Here is a 19,084-nt window from a genome sequence, read left to right on the forward strand (position 1 = left end):
GTAGGCTAAATGCAGCTCAAAATTGGTAATAGGACTAAACAGGCGGCATTGCTTTGTTCAGTGGAGGACAACTGTAATGAGTGGCGCAGACACAACTTGTAGGCCCACAATAAAAAAATAGGTTAAATGCAGTTCAAAATTGGTAACAGGACTAAACAGGCGGCATTGCTTTGTTCAGTGGAGGACAACTGTAATATGTGGCGCAGACACGGTTAGTAGGCCAAAATACAAAAGTAGGCTAAATGCAGTTCAAAATTGGTAACAGGACTAAACAGGCGGCATTGCTTTTTTCAGTGGAGGACAACTGTAATAAGTGGCGCAGACAAAGTTAGTAGGCCCAAAAGCAGTTAAAAATTGGTAACAGGACTAAACAGGCGGCATAGCTAGGTACTGTGGTGGGCAGTGGTAGTAGGCGCAAAGTATAAACTGGTCTAAATGGAGGCCAGGGCCCCTGTATATTTTAACTATCATCTATTATTTCAACAAATTTGTATTGGCAGTGCCATTGAATGATTTAACAGCACAGACTACACAGTGGTGGAGCAGGGATAGGTAAGTATTGCAAGTGGTAGAGCCCTGTTCGAGCTGGGGGAACACTCTCTCGTGGACAGCAGTACTGGCACAGGACCCCTCATATTACGACGGTGTGTCTGACGTTGGTTGTGCACCACCACCGTCAGAGACACTTCATTGTACTATGAGGGACCTTGTGCCAGTGCCATCGCCCAAGAGTGGGCACACCCACCTATCTAGGCAAATGGCACTTGCACGGGTGCTTGCGCCAAGTGGTGACCACGGCCCTGTAGGGGGAGTCAGCCCATTTAGGAAGGTATAAAAATGCCCTATGGTGGACATTCATCAGCTGCAAATGAAGGAATTGGAGCAGTCCGTAAGAGGAGACCAAAAGCAAGACATTTTTCAGGCAAGCTACGTGTCAGCATTGGAAGGTGGGGCAAAATAATTTGAAATCCATGATTGGTTTATTTTAATGAACGTTAGATCATCAACATTCTGGGTAGCCAGACGTGTCCTTTTTTCGGTCAGTATTGAACCAGCAGCACTGAAGACTCTTTCTGATAGCACACTAGCAGCAGGGCATGCGAGCTCCTGTAATGCATATTCTGCCAATTCATGCCGGGTGTCTATTTTAGATGCCCAGTAATCAAAGGGGAATGACCTGTGAGGGAGAACATCAATAAGGGAGGAAAAATAGTTTGTAACCATACTGGACAAATGCTGTCTCCTGTCACTTTGAATTGATGCAGCAGTACCTGTCGTGTCTGCAGTCATTGCGAAATCACTCCACAACCTTGTCATAAAACGCCTCTGTCCAATGCCACTTCGGATTTGTGCACCTCTAACACCTCTGCCATGTTGCCCCATACAGCTTGTGTGAGAACCATCACCGCCGCTGTGTACTGGGAATGCCTGAACCAAACGGTCTTTAAGAGTTGCATGTTTGGTAACCAATATTTGCTTAAGGTTCTCATGTGGCATAATATTTTGGAATTTTCCTTTATATCGTGGATCCAGGAGACAGGCCAACTAGTAATCGTCATCGGTCATCATTTTGATAATGCGGGGGTCCCTTTTTAGGATAAGCAAGGTATACTCAGCCATGTGGGCCAATGTTCCAGGTGTCAATTCACTGCTTGTGATTGGTTGAGGAGCACTTTCTTGCAAATCAACATCACTTGTGTCCCGCAAAAACCCTGTACCTGACCTTGCAACGCCACCAGTTTCTATTGCCCCCTGTGAAGCAACCTCCTCCCATAAATATTCAACCCCATCATCCTCCTCCTCCTCTTCATCCGCCACCTCATCCCGGAGACTTCCCTGAGCAGACAATGGCTGACTGTCATCAAGGCTTCCCTCCTCCTCGGCCACAGACGCCAGCTCCTTAATGTGCATCAAACTTTGCATCAGCAGATGCATTAGTGGGATGCTCATGCTTATGATGGCATCGTCTGCATTTACCAGCCGTGTGCATTCCTCAAAACACTGAAGGACTTGACAGAGGTCTTGGAGCTTCGACCACTGCACACCAGACAACTCCATGTCTGCCATCCAACTGCCTGCTCGTGTATGTGTATCCTCCCACAAATTATATACAGCACGCCCCTGTTCACACAGCCTCTGAACCATGTGCAGTGTGGAGTTCCACCTTGGTGCAACGTCTATTATTAGGCGGTGCTGGGGAAGATTCAGCGATCGCTGATGGTTCAGCATATGGCTGGAGTGTACGGGTGTGCGAGCAAAGCCTTCTCACCTTCAGGAGCTGGGCTGGTAACTCCGGATAATTATTGAGGAAGCAGTGCACCACCAGGTTCAAGGTGTGAGCCAGGCAAAGTATGTGTTTAAGTTCTGAAAGGGCTACGGCAGCCATAAAATTCCTTTCGTTATCATGGACTACCTTGCCTGCCTCTAAATGTACACTGCCCAGCCATGACTGAGTTTGTTGCTGCAAGTACTCGGGCAGTACTTCCGCGGTGTGTCTGTTGTCGCCCAAACACTTCATTTCTAACACAGCCTGCTGACGCTTACCACTAGCTGTTCGATAAAGGGACACCTGGTGTGCAACACTGGCAGCTGCGGATGGACTGGTCATGCGACTGCGCTCTGTGGATGAGCTTTTGCTTCTGGAGGAGGAGGAGGAGGGGTGACGAGTGCCTACAGCCAACTGTTTCCTAGATCATGGGCTAGGCAGAACTGTCCCACTATGGCTGTCCCCTGTGGACCCTGCATCCACCACATTTACCCAGTGTGCCGTGATGGACACGTAACGTCCCTGGCCAAGCATACTGGTCCATGCATCTGTTGTGAGGTGCACCTTTCTACTGACTGATTGCCTCAGTGCATGGACAATGCGATCTTTGACATGCTGGTGGAGGGCTGGAATGGCTTTTCTCGCAAAGATGTGTCAACTGGGTAGGTCGTAGCGTGGTACTGCATAGGCCATCAGGGCTTTGAAAGCTTCGTTTTCAACCAACCGTTAGGGCATCATCTCTAACGAGATTAGTCTGGCAATGTGGGCGTTCAAACCCTGTGTATGCAGATGAGAGGATGAGTACTTTCTTTTCCTAATGAGAGTCTCTTGTAGGGTGAGCTGGACTGGAGAGGTGCATATGGTGGAACTAGCGGTGGTGGTGGTGGACATGGCAGATTGAGAGAGGGTTGGTGATGGTATTCTCGATGTTGACCTACATACAGTGTTTCCTACCAATAACCTTGTAATTCCCTGACTGCTTTGGCCTTGCGACGATATCTCCACATTTGCTGCTGGTGGTGTCCTAACCGGTGGGCTTACTGTGAGGGAAGCAATGTAGCGTTGCTGACTATCTTCATTCTGAGCAGGTGCACCAACGGTACGGGACGTTTGGTAGTTAGTCCAGGCTTGCAAGTGCATGCTCGTTAAATGTCTAAGCATGCACGTTGTATTTAGTATTTGAAGATTCTTCCCTCTGCTAAAGGTCTTTGAGCATTTCTTACAGATAAATTTTGACTGATCATTCGGATCTTGGTTAAAAAATTGCCACACTGCACTCTTCCTACTATGGAATACCTTTTCAGGCATTGCACGCTGTGCTACTTTCACCGGATGGAAACGCTGTCCTAAAACTGTTTTTGTTTTTGACAAATGTTTTTGGCCTGATACGGGCCTGCCAGATGACAGCTGTTGCGATGTAGATGGCTGCTGCGGATCATCCTCCTCTGCTTCTGAGCTACTGGCAGCGGCACCCTCTTCCCCCAATGGCTGCCAATCTGGGTCAACAACTGGGTCATCTATCACCTCCTCTTCAATGTCATGTGCACCTTCCTCTGTGTCACTGTGTAAGGTGCTATAGCGTTCGGGATGGGGCACCATAATCTCATCAGGGTCAAATTCTGGCTCAGTACACTGCGAGGGCAATGTAGTGATCTGAGTCAATGGAACAGCATTATAATCTAGCTGTGGCTGTGCATCAGTGCACTCCATGTCCGATTCATCTTGTAATGGGCAGTTAACAATTTCCTGTTCTAACCCAGGCACGGTATGTGTACAGAGGTCCATGGAGTAACCTGTAGTGTCGCCTGATGCATCCTTCACTTTTGGTTTGGGTGAAGGACATAAGGAAACGTCTTGCTCCTGACCGGGAGCATCCTCTGACAACTCGCTGCTTTTGTGCTTTTGCCACTACCACCAGATGCACCACCACCATCAGTACCAGCTCGCAACCACCGCCAACGGTCTCTTCCACCTGACTTCCTCATTTTTTGGAAAATCTAACCAAAATAACAACCGTTATATGGTACTGTAAAACAAGGTAGAAGGTGTATATAAACGTGTTGAGATTTTAAATCTCCCTTTTTTTTGGGGGGTGGGAGGGCGGACTGAACAAAAAATCAGGCCCTGTGCAGAAAAACAACACAATGTAGCTGAAAGTGTAGTGGCTGAAAGTGGCTGGCTGATATACGACAAACTAACAGGACAGAAGTATAACCACTTTGTGAGAATTTGAATCTCCCCTTTTTTGGGGGGAAGACTGAACCACAACTTAGGCCCAGTGTATATAACAACACAATCTAAGTGGCAGAAAGTGGCTGGCTGATATACGACAAACTAACAGGACAGAAGTATATCCACTTTGTGAGAATTTGAATCTCCCTCTTTTTTTTTGGGACACTGAACCACAACTTAGGCCCAGTGTATATAACAACGCAATCTAAGTGGCAGAAAGTGGCTGGCTGATATACCACAAACTAACAGGACTGAAATATATCCACTTTGTGATAATTTAATTCTCACTTTTTTGGGGAGAGATTAAGCCAATCCTCAGGCCCTGTGCATAAAACAACACAATGTAAGTGGCAGAAAGTGGCTGGCTGATATACCACAAACTAACAGGACTGCAGTATATCCACTTTGTGATATAGGATCGGGTCGGGTTTCATGAAACCCGACTTTGCCGAAAGTCGGCGATTTTTGAATTTGTCCAATCCGTTTCACTCAACCCTACTTGTTAGGATGGAACCACAATAAAGATTGAACTGTTAGTTACTAATCACTGCTTCCAAATTGCAGAAATCCATACATACAGTACAGTGGAATGTAAAAGTTTGGGCGCCTCTGGTCAAAATTACTGTTATTGTGAACAGTTGAAGATTAATTGATCTCTAACGGCCCTAAAGTTAAATATCACACTGTTGTTTGAATTTAGACAATATATATTTTTTTTCATCTTTTATATTTTAAAAATTACAAAAAGGAAAATTAGCTGATGCAAAAGTTTGGGCACCCTGCGTGGTTAGTACATTTGCATTGTAGCTGTTCCATCTCACATGTTCTACATGGATATTTTCTCTCTGAACCCTGTTCATACTGGTACTATACAGATGATCAGGTTTTTAAATACATCAGATAGGGATTGTATACATTAGACAGGACTGCTCTATTATGGGTATACCTTGGCGATTGGTGGAGCAGCTTAACATACTTTTTTTTGCAAAAAAAGTATTAACTAAATAGCCTGTATTTTTTCATTTTTTGACTAGCACTTGCTTATTTACTGTGACTTTTTTACAACAGAGTATTTTTTGACAGCTCTGTGCGCTTTTGTGTCTTCAAGTTCTTTGGTGGTGTGAACAGGTTTCTACAGACTTGTTCACTGTGCAAGTAGCCCATGTGTTTTTGGTTTTATAATTGTTCTCTTGTTTCTACAAGACTGGGGAGTCCACCACTCCTCTGTGGGTCATTTGCATTGTAGCTGTTCCATCTCGCATGTTCTACATGGATATTTTCTCTATGAACCCTGTTCATACAGGTACTATACAGATGATCAGGTTTTTAAATACATCAGATAGGGATTGTATATATTAGACAGGACTGCTTTATTATGGGTATACCTTGGCGATTGGTGGAGCAGCTTAACATACTTTTTTTGCAAAAAAAGTATTAACTAAATGTTAGGTCTCAAGTTCCCGCTTCTGCACAGGGGGAATCTCGAGCCATCTCCGCTGCGGTCTCCCATTCTTATCCAGCCGCAGTAGAGTCTGCTCAGCAGGGACGTCGGTCCCAGCGTCTTGCTCAGTCTCACGCTGTACAGAGAGTTACTGCTGCTTCTTCAGCTTCTGCCATTAAAGTCAGTGCTGGTCAGCAGCGAGCGGACTTCTCTGGGATTAAGTCCTTGTCTGCACACACTGAGCATGCCCAGGGCAAGATCTCCCATTGGAGATCAAGGGTCATGTGTTCAGGCTCTGCAGCACATTCCATTGGTCCTCTTGGCAGGTCTTGGAAGGGCAAAGTTTCTGTGGCCACTTCCTGTGCTGCAACTATATAAACTGCGCATGACCGCACGGCCATGCGCTAGTGTACAATTGTTAATGTGTGTATGTTGTGAGTGCAAGTCGTCCTTGGATACCCCTACCCTATTGAATGTCTGTTCGCAGAAGGTGTATGGTTGCTATCTAGCGCCCGACTTAGCCTACAGCACGAATCACACATTACAGCGTCCAGTTGCTGTGACCGCCAGTACGGCGCCGTGCACTTCCTCTGTGCTTTCCTTACCCAAGCCTGGGTGGTTAGTGGCGTTCGTCAGTGCGGCACCGCATGCACTCTTGTGCCTTAAAATCGTTATCTAGTTTCCTTACACACCCAGTTGCGGTGTTATGCCAGCAAGGGTCTAATCGGACTTCAATCCTAGTTGGGGTTGAGTTCGCTGACTACTTGCTCGCGCTCTATGTGCGGTACCGCGGTCCTGTGACGCAACAGGATCGCTTCCTTCACGTTGGGTGAAGTTTAACCCACGTGTGTATACTTATGAGTACCACCATATAGTCCGTCGTTACTTGGCAGCAGGTTCCATCTCTGCACGGTGGACCCCGGGCTGCGAACGCACCATACTCTATCTGTCTTAATATTTGGTGCGTTCCGCTAGCCCTAACATTACACTAGCGCCAGGGTCTGGCTAGTAATGACGGACAAACAGCAATCCTTGCGGTATATCCAGCAGCTGGAGGGTAGGTTGGCGGCTCTTGAGAGCGCAACCTCAGCTGTGGATGTTACCGCGGTTGCTGTACAGGCTGCTAGCGTGGCTGCAGCAACCTTGTCCATTGCCACCCCTGCTCCGACATTTTCTCGCCTCCCGCTGCCAGAAAAATTTACTGGTGATAGCAAGTTTTGTAGGGGATTTGTGAGTCAGTGCTCTTTTCACCTCGAGCTCCTGGCTGCACGTTTTCCCACAGAGCGGGCTAAGGTGGGATTTATAGTGTCTCTCTTGTCAGACAGGGCGTTGGAATGGGCTACGCCGCTGTGGGAGCGTGGCGATCATGTGGTGCAGAGTGCTCCGCTGTTTCTGAGCACTCTGAAACAGGTCTTTTTAGGACCTCAAGTCACCCATGATACGGCGCTCCAACTGCTGGCATTACCTCAGGGTGAGTCCTTGGTCAGTCATTTTGCCGTCCAATTCCGCACTTTAGCTTCTGAGCTGGATTGGTCGGATAAAGCTCTTATCCCCATATTTTGGAGAGGCCTGGCTGACCACGTTAAGGACGCTTTGGCCACTAGGGAGATTCCTGCCACACTGGAGGAGTTAATAACTGTCTCCACTCGAATTGACCTCCGTTTTAACGAGCGGAGGTTAGAGCGAGCCCAGTGTAGGCAGAGGTTTCGGCTGGCTCCTACCTTCGCCAAACCTCTGGAATCTCCGGTCCTGGTTCCTGAGTCACATGAGGCCAGGGAAGTGTCACAAGCGGGATCTAAGTCCCGGACCGCTTGTGCACTCAAGGTCTGTCATGTTTGCCAGCAGTCAGGACATCTAGCCACCAGATGTTCTCAGCGATCGAGGAAACGTCAGCGTTTAGTGGTAGTAGGTGGAGGTACACTAAACACGGCTACGTTTGCCTCTAAATTGTCCTTTAAGGGGACAATTACTATAGGCTCATTCTCCCACTCGGTAGAGCTCTGCGTGGATTCTGGGGCGGAGGGCAATTTTATGTCTTCTGCCTTCGCCCAACGTCACGCAATACCCCTGGTTATGCTAGCTCAACCAGTAACGGTACGAGTGGTGAATGGGTCGGCACTGCCCTCACAGATAACACACCAGACCATCCCTTTTACTCTGTCCATGTCGCCATCTCATCAGGAGATTATATCTCTGCTCGTCATTCCTGAGGGAATTGATGAGGTCCTGTTGGGAATACCTTGGCTACGGTACCACTCTCCTCATATCGAGTGGTCCTCTGGCAGAATCCTGGGATGGGGCGAATCTTGTGGGGGTAGGTGTCAGAGGGAGTGCGTTCAGGTTGCTACTACAGAGGTACCCGCAGATCTTTCCTCTCTCCCCAAGCAGTATTGGTCTTATGCAGACGTGTTCTCCAAAAAGGCGGCGGAGATCCTTCCGCCCCATCGCCCCTATGACTGTCCTATTGATCTCTTGCCTGGTGCTGAGCCTCCCCGGGGTCGAGTCTATCCGCTATCTCTCCCGGAGACGGAGGCAATGTCACAGTACATCCAGGAAAATCTGGCAAGAGGATTCATTAGGAAGTCAGTGTCACCTGCTGGGGCAGGGTTCTTCTTCATGCAGAAGAAGAATGGAGAGTTGCGTCCATGCATAGACTACAGGGGTCTTAACGCCATCAGCGTTAAGAACAAGAATCCTTTGCCCTTGATATCTGAGCTCTTCGATAGGCTTCGGGGAGCAAGGGTATTTACTAAACTAGATCTGCGGGGTGCTTACAACCTGATTCGCATCCGTGAGGGGGACGAATGGAAGACGGCTTTTAACACCAGGGATGGGCACTATGAATATCTGGTGATGCCCTTCGGGCTCTGTAATGCCCCAGCCATTTTCCAAGACTTTGTGAACGATATCTTCCTGGATATGCTTTCCACCTCGGTCGTAGTCTATCTGGATGATATTCTCATCTACTCTCCAGATATTGACTCCCACCGGAGAGATGTTTGCAAAGTCTTCGACCTCCTACGGGCAAACTCCCTCTATGCCAAGTTGGAGAAGTGTATGTTTGAGCAGGAGTCCTTACATATCCTAGGCTACATCATCTCTGCCCAGGGATTGGCTATGGATCCTGCCAAACTACAGGCTGTGATGGACTGGCAGGAACCCCATTCTCTTAAAGCGGTGCAGCGCTTTATGGGGTTCATTAAATATTATCGCCAGTTCATTCCGCACTTCTCAACTTTGGTGCTCCCTTGGTTGCCCTCACCAAGAAGGGGGCGAATCCCAAATTGTGGTCTGAGGAGGTCTCCAAGGCCTTTAACTCTATAAAGTCACACTTCGCTAGCGCTCCCATCCTACATCGCCCCGACGTTGATAAGCCATTTATCATGGAGGTGGATGCCTCTTCTGTTGGTGCTGGAGCAGTCCTCTTCCAAAAGGATGCTCAAGGTCGGAAGCATCCTTGCTTCTTTTTCTCCAAGACCTTCTCACCAGCAGAGAGGAATTATTCCATCGGGGACAGGGAGTTGCTAGCCATGAAGTTGGCTTTCTCGGAGTGGAGACATCTCTTGGAGGGTGCACGTTTTCCCTTCCAAGTCTTCACAGACCATAAAAATTTGGTACCTGCAGACAGCCCAGCGGTTGAATTCTCGCCAGGCCAGATGGTCCTTATTCTTCTCCCGGTTTCATTTCACCCTCCATTTTCTTTCTGGCGAGAAGAACATTCGGGCCGACGCTCTCTCTCGCTCCGTTGTGTCATCTGTGGAGGAGGAGGAGGAGCCTCGGCTTATTGTCCCCACCGAGAGCTTGAGAACTGTGGCCCCGGTTTCACTAGAGTCTGTGCCCCCGGGCAAGACTTTTGTTCCATCCAATTTGCGACCGGAGGTTCTCTCTTGGGCACACTCGTCAAGGGTGGGTGGACATTTTGGTACCAAAAGGACATCTGAGTTACTGGCGAGGACGTACTGGTGGCCGCATATGGCTCGTGATGTCGCAGAGTATGTTCGGGCGTGTGTCTCTTGCGCCAAGAACAAGACTCCTCGGCAACGGCCAGCTGGTTTGCTTTATCCTCTGCCGGTGGCGGACAGGCCCTGGGAGATGGTCGGGATGGACTTTGTGGTGGGCTTACCCAAGTCTCATAACTGCACCATTATCTGGGTGATCACCGACCATTTTTCCAAAATGGTGCACTTGGTGCCTCTTCCACGGCTACCTTCTGCACGGGCGTTGGCTGTCTTGTTCGTCAAGCATATCTTTCGCCTACACGGTATGCCAGACAAAATTGTTAGTGACCGGGGTCCCCAGTTTGCGTCTCGATTCTGGAGAGAGCTTTGTCGTCTACTCAGTATTGAGTTGAATCTCTCTTCGGCATATCATCCCGAGACGAATGGGTTGGTAGAGAGGGCCAATCAGAACTTGGTCACATATTTGCGACATTTTGTTTCTGCCAGGCAGGATGACTGGGCATCCTTGCTACCGTGGGCAGAGTTTGCACTTAACAATGCCGTAGCTGACTCTACTGGTCAGACTCCATTCCTCCTAAATTATGGCCAGCATCCGCGTGTTCCTGTGCCCATGCCTGTGTCTTCTGCTGACTCCAGGGTGGCAGACTGGGCTGTGGAGGCACGGGACATTTGGGACCGCACTCAGGATGCCATTCGGGCCTCCAAGGAGAGAATGAGGTCCTCCGCTGATGTTCATCGGCGTCCCGCTCCGACCTTTGCTCCTGGCGACTTGGTGTGGCTCTCCACCCGTAACATCAGGCTGCGAGTTGAGTCCACTAAGTTTGCTCCTCGCTACTTAGGTCCCTTCAAGGTTCTTGAACAGGTTAATCCTGTGGTCTACCGTTTGGCTCTTCCTCCACGCTTGGGTATCACCGACACCTTTCATGTGTCCCTCTTGAAACCCGTATACATGTCCCGGTTTTCCGAGTCATCTGCCGGGACATCGGGTTCGTCTACGGACAATTACGAGGTGAACGCTATTTTGGGGTGCAAGGTGGTACGTGGCAAAAAGTTCTATCTGGTGGATTGGAAGGGTTATGGCCCAGAGGACAGGTCATGGGAGCCTGCTGAAAAGATTCGGGCCCCACAGCTCATTGCTGCCTTCGAGCGTAGCGAGGCCCAAGGAGGGGGGGGGGGCCTAGGAGGGGGGGTAATGTTAGGTCTCGAGTTCCCGCTTCTGCACAGGGGGAATCTCGAGCCATCTCCGCTGCGGTCTCCCATTCTTATCCAGCCGCAGTGGAGTCTGCTCAGCAGGGATGTCGGTCCCAGCGTCTTGCTCAGTCTCACGCTGTACAGAGAGTTACTGCTGCTTCTTCAGCTTCTGCCATTAAAGTCAGTGCTGGTCAGCAGCGAGCGGACTTCTCTGGGACTAAGTCCTTGTCTGCACACACTGAGCATGCCCAGGGCAAGATCTCCCGTTGGAGATCGAGGGTCATGTGCTCAGGCTCTGCAGCACATTCCATTGGTCCTCTTGGCAGGTCTTGGAAGGGCAAAGTTTCTGTGGCCACTTCCTGTGCTGCAACTATATAAACTGCGCATGACCGCACGGCCATGCGCTAGTGTACAATTGTTAATATGTGTATGTTGTGAGTGCAAGTCGTCCTTGGATACCCCTACCCTATTGAATGTCTGTTTGCGGAAGGTATATGGTTGCTATCTAGAGCCCGACTTAGCCTACAGCACGAATCACACATTACAGCGTCCAGTTGCTGTGTCCGCCAGTACGGCGCCGTGCACTTCCTCTGTGCTTTCCTTACCCAAGCCTGGGTGGTTAGTGGCGTTCGTCAGTGCGGCACCGCATGCACTCTTGTGCCTTAAAATCGTTATCTAGTTTCCTTACACACCCAGTTGCGGTGTTATGCCAGCAAGGGTCTAATCGGACTTCAATCCTAGTTGGGGTTGAGTTCGCTGACTACTTGCTCGCGCTCTATGTGCGGTACCGCGGTCCTGTGACGCAACAGGATCGCTTCCTTCACGTTGGGTGAAGTTTAACCCACGTGTGTATACTTATGAGTACCGCCATATAGTCCGTCGTTACTTGGCAGCAGGTTCCATCTCTGCACGGTGGCCCCCTGGCTGCGAACGCACCATACTCTATCTGTCTTAATATTTGGTGCGTTCCGCTAGCCCTAACACTAAATACCCTGTATTTTTTCATTTTTTGACTAGCACTTGCTTATTTACTGTGACTTTTTTACAACAGAGTATTTTTTGACCTCTCTGTGCGCTTTTGTGTCTTGTGGTTAGTACCTAGTAGGGACACTACAAATACCTCATTATGTCATTTGGAATGACTAATGCTCCCTCGTCTTTCAGCAATTTGTAAATGACATTTTTTGTCATCTTTCAGGTAGATTTGTGGTAGTCTATCTGAATGACAAAATAATTTATTCGCCAGACCTGAAGGGGATTTTTTTTCCAAGATGTATATAATATTCATTATGCAAACTAGGGTTCAGGTCACTGAGGGATCTGGGACCTGTCAGAAGCCATACAGATGAATACATAAACAGGGCTCTACATGAAGACCCACCTACCGACCAACCCTGAAGCATGAGCATATCATTAACTCAAAACTGAAAATAAAAACAACAACCACAAAACTGATTTCATCACCCTGGGTTTAATTGTAATCAGTATAACGGCGCTGCCTGGCACTGTCTGTACGTTACTGTGCATAATCCTGTTGACAGGTTCCAGGAAGCAATGGAAATTATTCCATGTCTGACATTTTAATATATTCCATAACCATATATATATTGTACTCATGTCTTGCCAAATTTTGTCCTCTGGGCAGCATCTCAAAAAAATATCGGTAGCCAAGTTTTATGACGGACACATTAGAAACCCATAATGAATTATTAAGATTTGAATATACTCAATATACTGTATGTGATATTAAGATATTGGCTGCATTTCTTGGATTTTTCTTTGCGTGCTGAGTAAATAACTTTTAAAGATAAATTTTATATAACACAATGACAGATTTCTGATAACTTTGTTTTGCGTTAAGACAATAGAAAGATTCACCTCTGTATCCATCGGGGGGTATTTTCTTCCTTTGCTTTTGCCCAGACATTTAGTTTTCCCCTCTTCTAAGAGTTGGCACCAAAATCCTTTATGTGAGTCAAACCTATAAATAAAATGGTAGACTGTTACAAATGCATGTTTCTCACAAATATGGACGAAGTGGCACAAAGTACAAGTTCTGCCAACATATCTGTTTATGACATCCTTATTGAAAGTCATAGGTCTGGGATATATGACATGGTCATAATGATATAGTCTTTATGATACCATAACATGGCCTGCAGCTGCTGATTGGCACTATCAATATAATTGTCAATCACGCCAATCACAGAGCACAACAACGGTGTAACCACTCTGTGACTTGCTGTGAGCTCCGGTCTTAGACTGGTGCCCACCAACACTAGTGTCACCAGGGCGAGCTCTGATTGGGTGATCGATGTCATGACCGCTCTGTGACCTCTCTGACTTGTCTGTGACCACACTGCATGTCCTCACACTAGCTGAGGATTCCTGCAGAGCGGTCACACTGCTAGATCTCCTGTTGTGCTGGACCTTGTGGTGCCAAAGAATCCTGTGACACCACAATCCCTGCTGAAGACAGAAGAAAGAAGACAAAATAAAGATGACAGAAGAATGAAGAGAGACTACAACCGTAAGTGTTTTGATCCCTGATCCCTGCCCGATCTCTATTCATCCACCCTAATCCCCCATCCCCGATTTCCCCCTTCCCTTTCCCCTTCTTTTTACCCCCCTCCACCATCCCTTTGCGCCACCTCCGTGCACACATTAAGCAGCCGCCGAGCATTGACTGGTGATGCAGTTCACTGATCAACACTCGTGCTCGCTTTTATTTCTCACCCCACTTTGCGCCACCTCCATGTGCACATCCAGCAGCAGCAGAACTTTGATAAGTGATGCAGTTTGCTTATCAGAGCTTGTGCGTGCTGTGTCATGATCCAGGTCGGGGTTTGCTTCTTGCTTCTCTTTCTCCGGCCTGGTCATGAAAGGGTTAACCTTTCCTGCCTCTCTTTGGTTCTTGGGTGGCTATTTATTGGTGCTATTTCTGGTTGCCTATGTAATAGGCTCCTGAACGGATGTCGGTAGATAGATTCTTTGAGACCCTAGGACTTATCTATGATGAACAGGACCGTGTCAGGTTGGCAGAGGACACTATTATGGGTCTGATTCAAGGGAAGCACTCAGCCGAGTGGTACAGCTCCAAGTTTCATTAATGGTCCACTGAGATGTCCTAGGATGACCACAAGATCACAGGTAAGACCACAGACCTGGTGATCAATATTTCTGACCATCTCCTCTCCTCCGCAGAACTTTCAGTTTTACAAAAGGCATTGTCTTTTTTCCCCACTCCGAATTGGGACTCTTTTCAATTGGATAAGGACCTTGAGCGGTTCTATCAGACTGTAAGGTTAAAAACCCCTTTTTGGTTTGTCTCCCACTAAGACAGGTACTGTATTACCATCAACTGGAGATGTCGTAACCTCTGAACTCACTATTTCTACTCTTGGCCTTCGTAATATGAGAAATTTCTGTCCATCACGTACCTATCATGCTACTGAAACTTTCAATTCTTTAGTAGACCTTAAGGTTAAACTCCTATCTCACCAACAACAACTTGGCTTCTTCCCAACGCACTCTAACCTTTCACTCATAGAGAAATAGGCTCTATCATCGCTACATAACAATACATCTATTATCATAAAACCAGCAGATAAAGGGGGAGCTATTGTGGTGATGAATTGTGCACAATACTCTAATGAAATAATTTGACAACTCTCTCATCCCAATACCTATGAGATAATCTCCAGGGACCCAGTGTTAGGGCTAGCGGAATGCAGCAAATTATAAGATAGATGGTATAAGGTGCGTTCACAGCCCAGGGTCTACAGTGCAGAGATGGAACCTGCTGCTGAGTAATGACGGACTCTGTGGCGGTACAATGTGGATACACACACGGGTTAACTTCACCCTGTGTGAAGGAAGCAAACCCTGTTGCATCACAGGGCCACAGTACCGCTCCAAGAGCGCAAGCAAGGAGTCTCAGGACTCTATCCCAAGACTCAGAATTAGAGTACGTACAGACCACTTGCACTCGACACCGGCACTGGGGTGTCAAAGTAACAGAAAATAAAACTTAAAGCAAAAGAGTACGTGCTGTGCCGCTTTGGCGGGCGCCACTAACCACACAGACTTGTGATAGGAAAGCGCTCTATAAGTGCACGGCACCGCACTGGTGGTTACAGCAGTAGGCGCTGTATCGTGTGTCTTTATGTTGACAGCTTAGTCGGGCGCTAGACAGCAAGCATCCACCTTTTGCGAACAGTCATACACAAGGGAGGGGATTTTAAGGAACGGCTTGCACTCATCAGCACACACACAATTCCAAATGTACACTAGCGTATGGCTGTGCGGCCATGCGAACCTTTTATAGCTGCAGCAAGAACAGGACCTTCCCAGAAGGATCATTGGGAGTCAGCCACAGAAGAAAAACACCTTCAGGACCTTCCTAAAGGACCAATGGGATTTGCTGCAGTATCTAAGCATGTGACCCTTGATCTCCAACAAGAGATCTTGCCTTGGGCATGCTCAGAAAGGAAAGAGCAGGACTTAGTCCCAAACACGTCTGCTCGCCGCTGCCCAGTACTGGCTGCAATGGCAAAAGCTGGAAAGGCAGCAATAACCAGTTGTCCAGTATCAGCCTGAGCTAGACGCTGGGACCGACGTCTCCGCTGAGCAGACTCCACTGCCGCCAGAGAAGAATGGGAGACCGCAGTGGAGATGGTTTGAGATTCCCCCTGTGCAGAGGTGGGATCTCAACACCCAAAACCCAGTTTTAGTAAAAAAAAAACGTAATCTCTTAGACACATATCTTGATCACCATGTGATCGATCAAAAAACTGCAACTTTTTTTGCCAACCCTCATCCCATTACACTGGTTTTTTATGTGTTACCTAAGGTGCACAAATCACTACAAAACCCACCTGGCAGACCAATATTTGCCTCCACAAATTCTGTTTTGTCTCCGCTTTCAATTTTCTTGGAAAAAATGTTAACTCCTTTAGTTAAATTAACTAAATCCTTCCTTTTAGATACGGGACATTTTTTGCAGGTCATTAAACAACTTGACACAATACAGTATTCTGGTCACTTTAGATATCAACAGTCTTTACACCTCAATAAAACATGATAAAGGTATTGAAGCCACTAGATCCCTATTGATTTTGTCAGACATGTCCATAGACTCAGTTCAATTTTGCCTGGATCTTCTTTGCCTAGTATTGTATGAGAATTACCTTCTATACGAGGACACCTTTTACATCCAGAAGAGTGGCACAGCGATGGGCTCGAACGTAGCGCCGGCCTATGCTAATGCCTACATAAACCATTTTGAGGTTTATCACATATTTCAGAATGACATATTTCTACAACATGTTTTAGAGTACCATTGCTACATTGATGACAGTTTCTTCATCTGAACTGATACACTTGACTTCTTACATACTTTCCACTCTTATCTCAATTCCATTTTTTCTGAATTACAATTTATGATACATCATAGTATGGAATCAATACCTTTTCTGGACACAACAGTATTGAAAAATGCCAGTGGGGGCCTCTCGACTGATCTTTACTGTAAACTCACAGACCATAATAATCTTTTACATTATACGAGTTGCCACCCTAGAGCTACTAAGAACAGCTTACCGTGCTCACATTTTAATAGAGTAACACACATTGTCTCTGACCCTGAACTTTGGAACAACAGATTGGACATAATGGCTGATAAGTTTAGTGATAGGCAATATCCTTTTAAACTCCTTCAGCATGAAAAGACACGGGCCTTGAACCCCCTTCCCCACCTCCACCTGTTTATCCTAGAGAAAGAATCCCTTTTGTACATACTTTCCATCCTTTAATGCCTAAAGTCTACTCCATCATAAAGAAACATTGGCCACTTCTGTCTTAGGCCTACCCAGATATTGATTCCTTTAGAGCACCTACTTTGATATGCACAAAACGACCCCAAACATCAGAGATAAACTTGTGAGAGCACACCAGAGGCTGCTCGCTACCAGGCGCCATTGTTCGTTGCCATGTCTCAATTGTGCAGCCTGCTCTAACATCATTAGGTCTAACATAACCTATCCGAGAACTGGCAAATCATATCCGATACGTGGATACCACACTTGTGATTCCAATTTCATGGTCTAGCAAGTAAAATGTCCTTGTGGTCTCCTCTATGTGGGGGAGACCACTCAACATGTTAAAGACCGAATAGCCAGCCATAAGTCCACCATCAGGTGCCACAACAGCTGGTTACCTCTCCTGGATCACTTTGCCAGATTTAGAAACACAGTTGCTCAGCTTAAATTCCAAGTCATTGAGCACGTCCCTCACCCTAGGAGGGGTGGTGATCACGTTAATCTCCTTAAATCGTGAGAAACCTACTGGTTACATAAACTCGATACTTTGGCCCCCAAAAGTCTTAATAGGGATATTGATTGGCTATTGTGACCTTTATTAAACTATATTCTATTACATTTGCAGACCCGCTAAAATATGGTGACCTGAGGTGAGTTTACCTTACCCCCTGATAATTTCCCCTTTTTTCATTTATTTTTTTTTTTTATCTCCCTTTTACCTCAGCGTGCATATAAGCTATAATTGTAATTTGAGGTATTCTCTAATCTCTGCGTGTTTATAGTTTTGCTCTTATGGAGGCATCTAGTGACCTTTTCCTTCCCCCTCCCCCTTTTTCTTATAGCCACCTTAAATGTTAAACATTTACATAGGTACATACCTTCCAGATGTCCTTCATTAAGATAAGTCCATTCTTTATTAAGGCTAGGTCACACTTTGACATCATTAGCATAATATAGGTGATAAGTTGCCAGGTTGTAAGCTTCCTTAACGACAGGCAAACATGCGCAGTACACTACACTAGTAGTGCAACCTCACTTCCGGTCCGGCCCGCGGACTTCCGGTCCAGCGCTTCACTCGGCTGTTATAAACTCACACTGTGCACATAGCTGTCATGCCGGCACCAGAGCTTAGTGCGGGAGCGCCGCTGCATACACTGAAAGCCTAAGGTAATTCAATGCTCATGACTGACACTTTTCAGCATTATACTTTGGCAGCCCCTTTATGTGCTCCCATATTTCACTTTCTACAGAGCCTCACTTCCATTGTGTGGGGACTGGATAAACCCAAAAGGACTATCATTTCTATATAGGTACCTTATGTTTTCCTTTTCCTTTCCCTCCACCCTTTTTTATGCATAAGATTTATCCTATCACTGTTCCTTGCAGCCTCTACTGGGCATTACGGAGACTTCTATCCCTGCATTCTTCCTCTTGGCATTGGATTAAGGTAATTGTACCCTATATATACCCATGTGCTACTCATTGGTTACTGGTCACATCTGTTAAGTGCTCTCTTATATGATTTTACGATTGTATGTTCATTATATTTTTGACTACCCTATTGGTACATCAATTTGATATATTAAACTTTGGGATTACTATAGAGTGTGGTATATCTGTGTTTTCTACTTGTGCTATATTGTTTATTTTTGTTATATTTTATTTTGATGCCTTTTTGTTTATTTTGCAGCGATTCTGTGATAAAGGCCCCGGAGGAACCAAAACATTGTTTTGTTAATATAATAGCTTCCACTGCACAATTCTGTTATGCTCCCTGATTTATTGTATGAAAAAAATTGCAAGCTATTTGGAAAAATAATCCACAAAGAGTGTGCGGTGAATTTTCATAATCTAGGATGACTCCATGTCAGTTCAGGAGTGGACTGTCGGATTACCTGAAGGATGCTCTGGCTCTCCATCCACCTCACAGCTCATTGGAAGAAGCTATGACTCAGTCTATCCGTATGGATCGGAGGCTGTGGGGTGGGAGAGAGGTGCTACACAGCAAGAGGCGGGGTACAGAGATCAGGCCGAGTCATACACTGTTAAGCGAACACTAAGTAAATGATAGGGAATGGGTCTCACACAAATATGGGAAGTCAGAGGCAGAAGGATATATACGGGTCAGCTGCTCTAGCCTGGAAGCATGAACGATCACTGACACAGGCAACCAGAA

At 46.7% G+C, this 19,084-nt stretch overlaps 1 protein-coding gene across 2 annotated transcripts in view; it reads right to left on the reverse strand.

The window, feature by feature from the left end:
• The window catches only part of LOC138656666 (bifunctional heparan sulfate N-deacetylase/N-sulfotransferase 3-like), an 857,911-nt gene that overhangs the window by 31,825 nt on the left and 807,002 nt on the right, over positions 1-19,084 (reverse strand). For both annotated transcript variants that reach the window (XM_069743761.1, XM_069743762.1), the window contains one exon: positions 12,968-13,070. In XM_069743761.1, coding sequence (XP_069599862.1) covers positions 12,968-13,070 — 103 coding nt within the window. The remainder of the gene's footprint in view (positions 1-12,967; positions 13,071-19,084) is intronic.

The sequence above is a fragment of the Ranitomeya imitator genome, chromosome 1, assembly GCF_032444005.1.
Source record: "Ranitomeya imitator isolate aRanImi1 chromosome 1, aRanImi1.pri, whole genome shotgun sequence".
Classification (NCBI taxonomy): Eukaryota; Metazoa; Chordata; class Amphibia; order Anura; family Dendrobatidae; genus Ranitomeya; species Ranitomeya imitator.